The following is a 12,247-nucleotide window of genomic DNA, read 5'->3' on the forward strand; positions in this document are numbered from 1 at the left end:
TTTTAGCAGAGGTATTGCGTATTTCTGGTTACGGCAGTAACTTCAGCGCCGTGGCCATTCATTTGTAGCAAAGGGAAGTGGAAGAGATAATGCTGGTTAGTTTGCGTATATTGAAAAAGGGCGCATGGAAAAAAGGGCGCGGGATGTAGCCGAATTTATAAGTTATAATGTAAAACAATGTTTTCCCTTAGTTGCGTTGTAAACGAAAATATAGTGCTGTATCGCTGTAATGAACGTATATTAAACGGCAAAATACCGTCTATAACAACAACCGTCTTCTGTAGTAAAACGTCATTGTTGAATGAAACGTGAAATGGCGTGTATAACAGGAAACGGATAGTGTATTCAAACTTCAAATAGCGTCTATAGTAAAAACGATATTTACACTGCTATTAAGCATAGTAATAGAATAGTAGATTTTAAAGGTATTTCTTAGCAATTATACCTAACTGTAAGCTCACACAGATCTCTCCTTCTCCCTATCCCTAACACCTAGACCCCCCCTTTGTATTAATACACATAATGTCATAAATTGTATATATTACACATATTGTGCTGTAACTATATCTAACCTTACTCTCATACTCTCCCTGTACCTATCCCTAACCCCTAGACCCCCCTGGTGGTGACTAAACCTAAGACCCCCTACTGGTGCCTAAACCTAAGACCCCCCTGGTGGTGCCTAAAACTACCCCCCCCCCTGCTGGTGCCTAAACCTAAGACCCCCCTGGTGGTGCCTAAAACTAACCCCCCCCCCTGCTGGTGCCTAAACCTAAGACCCCCCTGGTGGTGCCTAAACCCAAGACCCCCCTGGTGGTGCCTAAACCTAAGACCCCCCTGGTGGTGCCTAAACCTAAGACCCCCCTGGTGGTGCCTAAACCTAAGACCCCCCTGGTGGTGCCTAAACCTAAGACCTCCCTGGTGGTGCCTAAACCTAAGACCCCCCTGGTGGTGCCTAAACCTAAGACCCCCCTGATGGTGCCTAAAACTAACCACCCCCCTGGTGGTACCTAAAACTAACCACCCCGCTGGTGGTACCTAAACCTAAGACCCCCCTGGTGGCGCCTAACCCTAATCGCCCCATAGAGCTGTATATTGCAATGTAATTATACATAACCCGCCCTATCCCTAACCCCTAAACCCCTGGTAGTGCCTAATCCTAACCAATAATTTGTATATTTGTAATACATTAAATAGTCTGAAAATGACGTATGCAATATTAATATTATAAATACATAAAATTATATATCACGTAAGCATTAAAAAAAATCTTAAAATAACAGTAATATTAAAAACGATATTTTACTAACTATAATCAACGCATTATAAGTGTAAAAAAACAAAGTTAATACCAAGTATGATGTATTTCTAATACAATAAGGTTCAAAATGGTATTTATACATTGGTATTTAAGCATTATACGTATGTAAATGACTTTTGAATGTTAAAAGTAGTGTAAACGAACATTTACTTGTTACAGTCCTGTACGAGCTCCTATAGACGAAATTTAAAAACGAAAAAATAAGTATAACACAACATCAAAACGAACTTGTAAACGAACTTGTAAACGATGTTTCTTATAAACCTTAATCTGTTAATATTACTGTAAACGAACATTTACTTGCAACAGTCCTGTAAGCGAAATTTAAAAACGGAAAAATAAGTTATAGTTCCTATAAGCGAGATTTAAAAACGAAAAAATAAGTATAACACACAGTCAAAACGATCTTGTAAACGATGTTTGTTATAACCCTTTTTGTATAAGCGAAAACTTTTGATAAAACGTTCCTTGTAACCGCTATTTCTCGGGCGCCCTTTTTTCCTGTCGGGCGCCCAATAGCCGATATTTTGTATTGCAGTCTATGGCGGCACCCTTTGAGTCTACTAGAGCTGTGCGCCCTTTTTTCCCTGCCCCGGTTAGTTTACAGGCTGGCCTCCTTACTTCTGTATTAAAGGGCAACTGAAGTGAGAAGAACATGGACTGCCATATGTATTTCCTTTTAAACAATACCAGTTGCCTGGCAGCCCCATTGATTTGTTTGGCTGCAGCAGTGTCTGAATAACATCAGAAACAAGCATGCAGCTAATCTTTTCAGATTGATTTAAGTAGTTATACAACGCCCACATATTGCGCAGTGTTGTACGGAGTATATTGTCACTAACAATCTAGTCCCTACCACAGTTGTGTGTCTATGTATGTATAATGTAGTGCATGTATCCTAGTCTAGGGCCATTTTAGGGGGAAACCAATTCACTTATCTGTATGTTTTTTGGGATGTGGGAGGAAACTGGAGTACCCGGAGGAAACCCACAGAGACACGGGGAGAACATACACACTCCTGACAATAATGCCAAACACCTTATACCTATTTGAGGCAGAGGATCAGCAGGATAGCCAGGCAACTGGTATTGCTTAAAAGGAAATAAATATGGCAGCTTCATTTAATACCTTCAGTTATCCTTTAAGTTGCTCCTTCCAACTGCCAAAAAAGTGTACAGTGAGCATGGAGGTTGGCCAGCATCTTTGCATAAATCTTTCTCAGGCCCAGTGCACACCAAAAACCTATAGCAGATCCAAGAAACGCTAGAGATTTTTGAAGCAAATTTCAGAGCGATTCTAGGCATGTTTAAAGAGGTTTTTTTAAACATGCCTAGCGTTTTTGGAGCGTTTTTGTGTAGCAGATTTCAAATATTGTTACAGTAAAGCTGTTACTTAACCGCTTCTGTAACAAAAACACCTGGAAAACCGCTCTGATCTAGCGTTTTTCAGAGCGGTTTTCCACTTTCCTATACTTTAACATTGAGGCAGAAACACCTCATAAATCTAAAAAATGCAGCAGCCCCCGAGTTTGCGGTTGGGGAAAAAACGAACCGCTCTGGTGTGCACCATCCCATTCACTTTCATTAGCCAAGCGGTTTTCCCCTCGCAAGCATTTTAAAAACGCTTCAGAACCGCTCTGGTGTGTACCAGCCCTCAGGGAGTATCTTTATAAAAAATTAAGGCCATGCTGAGAATCCTCTATGGAGAGATGGATTAGCTCAAGACCTGTCGGTAATGTCAGATTTCTACTACTTTCAATAAGTGACAGCAACATAGGAGAAAAGTAATTTATGGCTCATTGTACTCTGGACGAAATGTACTTCTTATTTGTATGTGTTTATGTATATTTTAAATTTTAAGGGTTTTGCCACAGTGGTCCTTTAATGATTCAAAGCTACAGAGTAAGGCAACATCACCATATTATTCAATGACATGCTCATGCACGAGGCAGCCCAGCTCTATTCTTCTGTATTATTATGTGTTCTCTTTCCACAGTATAGGTTGATAAGCATTCTTCATTATCTCTAAATGCCATTAGGAAATATAGCTTGTGGCGTTCTATGCTTAAAAAAATAAAGTGGTTGACAGACATACTAAAATTTATCTTTTACAGCTTATAACATTTCCTTGTTCTTGTATCAACAGAGTGCTGTGATTCAAGCTGAAGTATATCCTTTAATTTCTCTTTATTTTTATGTAACCATGGTGACTTAGGGATGTGATTGACACCAGGTCCATGCCTTATTCACAAATCTTTTTTTTTTCTCCCTTATAATGAAGGTTGGTGACAGAATTGTTAGTATTTGTGGAACCTCAACTGAAGGAATGACTCATTCACAAGCTGTCAGCCTCCTGAAAAATGCTGCAGGCTCAATTGAGTTACAGGTAATACAGTGCAGCTTTGTGTAGACCTATTCATGCAAGTCATTTTTCCCCTTTGTCCAAATGCATATTGTGTTTTTGGTTACAATAAGGCTAAGTAAACTTTTAGGTTTTTAAGTAGTGTTCTTGAAGAGGACTACCTAGTTCAGAAACTTGTTTTATGGTTTTGAGGGTTAAGCTTATGCTTTACAAATATACTCTATGTGGTCAAACGTGTATTGACACCTGCACTGAAAAATGGGCTTCTAGCCACACCTGTTAATAATAGGTGCGTACAATCAAGCACAAAGTCATGCCATCTCCTTTGACAAACATTGGCAATAGAATGATTGTACTGAAGAGCTCAGTTGGTTCAATGTGCCACTGTCATAGGTCATTGCTTTGCCAGCAAATCTACACTGCTAATTTAAACAGTTCAACCAGAAGGCAGAAGTTCACACAGGTTTATAGAATGACGCCAGTAACTGCTGGAGTATATTACAAAATGATCTATCCCCTGATGCAGCTGTCACAACTGAGTCTCATGCCGTCTTTGAAAGCAACATAAGGCCAAGAATTTTATGAAGTGGGTTTCTGTACTTGAGCAGCTGCATACAAGCCCAGGGCCTGTTTCACATGAACAGTTAACAACACTGCATCCACCATCTGTCAACAGCTCCTGTGGATCTGCCAGAGATTTGCGAACAAACACTGGCATTGCAGTGGTGCCCATCCTTTGTGTGTAGGTCTGAACATGCAACAGCTGCCTGCTAGATGTTGCGAGTTGGGATTTCCTGCTGTACAGTAAATACATTGCATTAAAGAGCAGTTGAATGTTACTTGTTCCCTGGTGGATTGGTGGCTGAACCACAGTGTACACTTCATCCCTCCATGAAAATGTAGCATCAAGTCACTATGCAGAGTATCAGTCAATGGTTGTCAAGTGAAGCACACTGCCAATGGACAGAGCCTGCATGCAAAGTGCCAACAGAAAAGTCTGGTTGGGGTAGGATAATGACCCTGAGAATATTTTACTTGAGTTATTGGGGGTGCATTTCTATACTAATTTCTTTGGCTTTGACCCTGAATGACTACCAGGTGTATATGGATGAAGGTTAGTCTCACCATGTGCAATTGACCATTTATCATACATGTTCTGATGAATTTGCTACATTAAGTTTTTGACACATAAATACACTGTTCATTTTACTAAAACCTCATTCATTTTGCCTATTTTCAGGTAGTAGCTGGTGGAGATGTAAGTGTAGTTACTGGTCAACAACAAGAACATACAGGATCTGCTGTCAACTACTCAGGGCTTTCCTCAAGCAGCATTTTACAAGATGATTTGGGGTATGTGAAAACTGTAGAAGAATATCTAGCTAAATGTGGCTTTTTCAGTTAAATTTTTTAAGTAAGATTACTTTTAACTTTTATTTGAATTAAGGTTAATTCCTTGTCATTACATAAAATACATCTCTGGTAATGGAAAATGTGGCTTTTGTCACCCTTTAACCTACCACCAGGTCTCAGATAGTGGCCAAGCAGAGCACTGGGCATATTCTTTGTAAAATCCAGGCAAGAGTTTTATGGCTTTAATTTCTTATCAGTGAGGATTGTGCTGTAGTTGGTCTTGAGTAGAGTGAAACTGTCACCCGCATACCTAAATGATTAACTCTTTCAGGCAGAAAAAGAAGAAAAGGGACACAGCCTAGTCAGGGCCGGTTCTAGACTTTTTCAGCCTGAGGCAAACTTGTGAGGATTCTTAGGCTCCTAAAAATGTTTTACTATTATTATTTATTTAGACTCAGTATGGGGAGCTTCACATTGACCACTTCAACTTCTCTTAAAGTAGTAAACCTTTTTGCAAATGTATCAGCTTCAAGTTTCAAAGCCAATGCATAATATATTTAAACTTCCTGTTTAAACTTCCTCAATGAAGGGTCTTAATTTTCAAGATTCATTCTCCTTTTTTTTATGCTGTTTTTTTTTCCATTATTATTATCGTTATTTTCTCTATACAATCACATCCCCCTTTTTTTAGCAGTCTTGATACCCATTATTTGCAGACCTTGTGGATTACATGTGTGGACACAGTGCAGCCTGGGATGTGAATATGAGTTTAACAAACGTAGTACACATGGAAGGTTCACATGGATTTGAGAGCAGGTGGGGACCCACAGGAGGTTGATCCCACTAAAACTATATTTCACATTCCAGTTGGAATAAATATGAGATCTTAGAGTAACAGGAAGAGAATGTTAGTAATTTGTTTACAACAACCACAAGGAAGATCCTGCAGATTTAGAGGTGTGGGAGGCTCCACATAAACCATGGCGGGAAAGAAGGAGAAGAGGTGATTGGAAAGTCAGTTAGAGATAATATTTAGCGCCGGAAAGGTTAGAAGAAACAAAATGTCTGCAACATCCAGTGTTTTCAGTCCAGTGATCACCCCCTAATGAAGGAAGGGGGAGGGTCCTGAATAAAATACTTAAGTTTTTTTCCTGATAGTTGGGGTTAACAATATTGAAGATAGTCAGTCTGGTTTTTGTGTTAGCCACAATGGGGAACTATGGTTTTGGATCCCGGGATAAGATGCCAGGATAAGAAAATGAGTAAGGTTTACCCCATTGCTACACTGAGCTTAATGGCCCTATAATTTTAATGAGACCTGGTATTATGTATTTATGGACAATACTTGGGGTATTTGCACTTATTTATTTTTATAATGTTGACACTAAAGTTTTTGGTTTGTGAGTCTCAATATCACTGTCAGTATTCTCATTTTGTCAAACTGCACTTTGTTTTAATATTAGGCCTCCACAGTACAAGACCATTATTCTTGAACGTGGACCAGATGGACTTGGTTTCAGTATTGTTGGAGGTTATGGTAGCCCACATGGTGATCTGCCCATCTATGTGAAAACAGTATTTTCTAAGGTAACAAAATTATTTTGTTACTATGACTTTCTAATGCTATCTTGCAATCTTTACTCCTCGAATATGTCGACCTCGTGTATAAGTTGTCTCCAATATTTGACCCTCTTAAGCTGGAATTTTTATTGACTCAAGTATAAGTCTAAGCAGCAAATTTAATGGCTGCACTTGGGGACCAGGAAGAATTAACAGCTGCACTTGGAGACCAGGAGGGGTTAATGACTGCACTACATACAGTATTGCAGCCATTAACCCCTTCTGTCCCTGAAGTCAGTGCCGGATTTACCATAAGGCACTGTAGACACATGCTGATGATAAAAACGTGGCTCACTCCCCTCCTCTGATCTCCCTTCAGTCAGGGGCACCTTTGGCTACTTAATACTGAGGTTCCTCTAGCTACCTAACACCAGGGGGAACCTCTAGCTACTTAATATTGAGGGTACTTCTGGCTAGCTAATACTAAGGGCCACCTGTAGCTACCTATGACGGGCAATGTAAGTAAGGGAGAAATGACATCTGGGACAGCCAGCACACGTGTTGCAGTTTGGTGTGAGTTTGTAGGTTATTGGACGGCGCAATCTAAGGTGCCAGAACATCTGTGCCTATAGGCTCCAGTGAGGTGAATCCGGGCCTGCCTTAAAGGGGAACTGAAGAGAGAGGTATATGGAGGCTGTCCTGTTTATTTCCTTTTAATCAATACCAGTTGCCTGGCAGCCCTGCTGGTCTATTTCTCTTCAGTAGTATCTGATTAAAACCAGAAACAAGCATGCAGCTAGTCTTGTCAGAGCAGACTTATAAGTCTGAACCACTGAAACACCTGATCTGCTGCATGCTTGTTCAGGGGCTATGGCTAATAGTATTAGAGGCAGAGGATCAGCAGGGCTGCCAGGCAACTGGTATTGTCTAAAAGAAAATAAACATGACAGCCTCCATATACCTCTCTCTTCAGTTCCCCTTTAAGTGCAACCAATAACTCCTCCAGGTGCCCAACTGCAGAAATTATTCACCCCCCTTCCTGCAGCCCAGTATTTTCCCCTGCCTCTTTCCTTGTGGCCACGACTTTCAGACCGGTGTTTTCAAGGCATTTCTTTTATCAAGAAAGTGTCACTTACCACTGGGTTAAGTGCTGCAAATGGGAATGTCACTAATAGTACACATTACTCAGTGTTGCTCGACCCCCTATACTTTTATTTAGTGAGTCACACCTAAATTTCTAGACATATAGTTGAGTATATGTGGTACTTATGTTTAATTAAGAATTGCAATGCAAAACCCTCCGTGCTCTGCAAAAGGAAGATATTAGCAGATGTACCATACCACCTATTGCAACTGTTTTTCCTATGTAAATGTATCCTTTGTCCACCACTTGATATATGCCATGAAAGAAATATCTCTCTGTAGGTGTTTTCTACTTCTTTGCTGCCATTAATTAACTACTAAGTCTTTGAATGGCAGATCATGGCAGGGAAGATAGCAATTATTTAGTTGAGTTCACTGGACAGTGTAAGTGGTAATAACAGAGACAGCATTAATACTTGTATTTCCAAAATGGACAGCTTGATCATCACTACATATTACTACATAAGTAAATCAAACACAAAGCATCAGCTATTTGCTATTGGTATTAAAGTGGGATCAAACTAAGTACAAAAATCATAGTAAAATAAAAAAGTGCCATTTAAAGTTTTATCTACTCAGTTTTAAAGGCCAAATGATTTATCCTGTGTTCTAGCTGTTTCATTATCACTACTGAAACAACTCAAAGCCGAGGAGGAGAAGCAATGAATTTGGGGACAGGTTTTCTTTTTCATTCACTACAGCTGAGAGATCCCGAATAGACCAGGGGCTTCCTTGTGAGTTTTAATTCACGATCTGCAGCTGGGTCTGTCTCTGGCATCAATCAGTAACCTGTCCCAGAATTCAGTGTTTCTCATCCTGGGCTTTGGGCTTTATCAGTAGTGATAATTAAATAACTAGAACACAGGCTAAAATCATGCTTTATTGTAAAATGAATTACGGCGGATATATTTTAAAGTGCACTATTTTTATTTTGCTATGACTTTTATTGCAAGTGTATTCCCACTTTCAGGCCCAACTTCACTTAAATTTAGATGCAGCAAAAGGAGGTTAAGAACCTCCTGTAGTTTTTTGTTGTTGTTGTTGTGTCCTGTGTGAGGACTTGTAATCTTTACCTGTTTTGATTTACTATGTTCAGAAAGTAAATGGAGATCCTCCACAGCAGGAACACAGACATACAGTGCATCTGGAAAGTATTCACAACGCATCACTTTTTCTACATTTTCTTATGTTACAGCCTTATTCCAAAATGTATTAAATTCATTTTTTCCTCAGAATTCAACACACAATACCCCATAATGAGAATGTGAAAAAGTAAGTATTCACGGCCTTTGCTCAATACTTTGTAGATGCACCTTTGGTAGCAACTACAGCTTTAAATCTTTTTGAATATGATGCCACAAGCTTGGCACACCTATCCTTGACCAGTTTCACCCACTCCTCTTTGCAGCACCTCTCAAGCTCCTTCAGGTTGGCTAGGAAATATTGGTGCACAGCCATTTTAAGATATCTATAGAGATGTTCCATCAGATTCAAGTATGGGCTCTGGCTGGGACACTGCAAGGACATTCACAGAATTGTCCTGAAGCCATTCCTTTGATATTTTGGCTGGGTGCTTAGAGTCATTGTCCTGATGAAAGATGAACCATTGCCCCAGTCTGAGTTCAAGAGCACTCTGAATCAGGTTTTCATCTAGGATGTCTCTGTACATTGCTGCATTCATTTTTCTCTTTATCCTGGCTAGTCTCACAGTTCCTGCCACTGAAAAACATCCCCACAGCATGATGCTGCCACCCCCATGCTTCACTGTGGGGATGGTATTGGCCTTTTGATGAGTGTCTGTTTCGGAGGTTTACGGGCACTTCTTGGTTTGTGCTCTGACATGAACTGTTAACCGTGGGACCTTACATAGACAGGTTTTAATAAATTTGCCAAAATCTCAAGAAAGCTTTTTTCATGATTTCGTTATAGGGTTTTGTGTGTTGAATTCTTAGGGGGGGGGAAATGAATCTAATCCATTTTGGAATAAGGCTGTAACATAATAAAATGTGGAAAAACTGATGCATTGTGAATACTTTCCGGATGCACTGTACATAAAAATAATGTCTTTATTTAGAATACCAGTTGAAGAAGTTTTACTCACACCCTGTCCATTTTATGGGTGTCAAAGGAAGAGAGAAGAAAATTACCTAATGGTACAGAGATCACAATATACTGACAGTGGTTCTAACTCTTCCCAACTTTATCCAAAACTAAAGAAAAAAAATGTGGTTGGATTTGGGCTTAACCTACATATTATTGTGCCCCATTCCATAGCTAATTCTGCCGGCTGTCATATGCTCATTCCAAAATCTTAGTTTAGTCTGCTTAAGAAAAGGTGGGAAGATGGTTTTAGGCAACATTTTCCCTCAGCGAAGAGGTAAATATTCAAATACTCAAAATAAGATTGACATTACCTTTCTTATTTATGATTTAGTAATTGTTCTCTTTGGGGCTCCTAAAAAATTAGTTTACAGATGAGAGGACAACCCATCTCCTGGTTGGAAACCCAAGAGAAAATAGCTTGACATGCGCAAACAAAAAAGATTTGTGTGGAATTTTCTTTGTGAAGGTCTCCCACAGGGGTCTGTTCTGGGTCCAGTGCTCTTCAATTTATTTATTAATGACCTAGTAGATGCAGTAGTGAGCAATGTTGCTATTTTTGCAGATGATACAAAATTGTGCAGAATCATCAACTCTCAGGAAGATAGTGTCATATTGCAACAGGATCTGGATAGGATGGCTATATGGGCACATACATGGCAGATGAAATTCAATGTTGACAAATGTAAGGTCATGCATTTTGGACGTACTAATGGTCTAGCACCATACAAAATTAATGGGATACAGTTGGGGACATCAAACTTGGAGAAGGACTTAGGAGTACTCATTGACAACAAGTTAAATAATCGTACTCAATGCCAAGCAGCTGCAGCTAAAGCTAACAAAATTTTGGGATGCATTAAAAGGGAAATAAAAACTCGAGATGCTAGCATAATATTGCCCCTGTTTAACTCTCTAGTAAGGCCACATCTGGAATATGGAATTCAGTTCTGGGCACCACATTACAAAAAAGATATTGCAGTTTTAGAGCAGGTGCAGAGACGAGCAACAAAATTGATGCGTGGGATGGAAGGTCTCACTTATCGAGAAAGGTTAGATAAACTGGGTTTATTTAGTCTAGAGAAAAGACGCCTTAGAGGGGATCTAATTAACATGTATAAATACATCAGAGGGCAATATAATACCTTGGCGGATGAGCTTTTTGTCCCTAGGCCTTCTCAAAGGACTAGAGGACATGATCTGCGCATGGAGGAAAAACGTTTTAACCATTTATTTAGGAAAGGGTTCTTTACAGTAAGAGTGATTAAGATGTGGAATGCATTGCCACAGGAAGTCGTTATGGCAAACTCTATACCTGCATTTAAAGGGGGCTTAGATGCTTTCCTTGCGTTGAAAGACATCCATGGCTACAATTACTAGGTAATGCCTAATGATGTTGATCCAGGGATTTTATCTGATTGCCATCTGGAGTCGGGAAGGAATTTTTCCCTTTAGGGGCTAATTGGACCATGCCTTGTAAGGGTTTTTTCGCCTTCCTCTGGATCAACAGGGATATGTGAGGGAGCAGGCTGGTGTTGTACTTTATACTGGTTGAACTCGATGGACGTATGTCTTTTTTCAACCAAAATAACTATGTAACTATGTAACTATGTATGCAAAAGTGTTGTTGTGATCAGGTACACTTTTCTTTTTAAGAAAGTCCCCTTACATTTCTCTGTAAGTATAGAATATAGAAAACTATAAGAAGATGGAAACAATATTCTTTCATGTCCTGCAGGGGGCAGCAGCAGAAGATGGCCGTCTCAACAGGGGAGACCAGATCATTGCAGTGAATGGACAGAGTTTGGAAGGAGTAACTCATGAAGAAGCTGTGGCTATTTTAAAGAGAACAAAAGGAACGGTTACTCTTACGGTGCTTTCCTGACCTCTCTGCGTATTTTCTCTTCCATCTTGGGGTCCTACAGAGACTCCATGTCCGCAGCTGTTTCTCCTGTGAAAGCACATAAACCAGTAGAACTGTCACAGTTCAGCTGAGTGTTAGGTAGAATCCTCTCTTCTCTGAAAGAATGTTTACTGAGCTGCTGCCTTTTATTCACACTGATTTACACTGGAGAGGCAGAAGAACAGGTTAAAAAACATTATCTTCAGATGTGTGTGCTTTACTGAGTCATTCTTTCAGTCAGTATTCCAAGTTCTGGTTCTTAGAGGAACTGTAACATAAAAAGATCCCCTGGGGGGTACTCACCTCGGGTGGGGGAAGCCTCCGGATCCTAATTAGGCTTCCCACGCCGTCCTCCATCCGTCAGGGGTCTCGCTGCAGCCCTCCGTGGAGTCCGGGCAGCGGTGACGTCATTATTTACCTTCCTGGCTCCTGCGCAGGCGCTCTGACGGCTGTCGGCTCCGAACTACACGGAAATACCCGATCGCCGTCGGGTCCGCTCTACTGCG

The 12,247-nt window shown here is 40.2% G+C and overlaps 1 protein-coding gene across 9 annotated transcripts in view; it reads left to right on the plus strand.

Moving 5' to 3' along the window:
• Positions 1–12,001, plus strand: part of MPDZ (multiple PDZ domain crumbs cell polarity complex component) — a 217,084-nt gene extending 205,083 nt beyond the window's left edge. For all 9 annotated transcript variants that reach the window (XM_068234923.1, XM_068234937.1, XM_068234947.1 and 6 more), the window contains 4 exons: positions 3,602–3,706; positions 4,923–5,035; positions 6,499–6,622; positions 11,577–12,001. In XM_068234923.1, the coding sequence (XP_068091024.1) occupies positions 3,602–3,706; positions 4,923–5,035; positions 6,499–6,622; positions 11,577–11,723 (489 nt within the window). In that variant the 3' untranslated portion in view covers positions 11,724–12,001. The remainder of the gene's footprint in view (positions 1–3,601; positions 3,707–4,922; positions 5,036–6,498; positions 6,623–11,576) is intronic.
• The last annotated feature ends 246 nt before the right edge of the window (positions 12,002–12,247 follow it).

Source organism: Hyperolius riggenbachi, chromosome 1 (genome assembly GCF_040937935.1).
Source record: "Hyperolius riggenbachi isolate aHypRig1 chromosome 1, aHypRig1.pri, whole genome shotgun sequence".
Taxonomy (NCBI): domain Eukaryota; kingdom Metazoa; phylum Chordata; class Amphibia; order Anura; family Hyperoliidae; genus Hyperolius; species Hyperolius riggenbachi.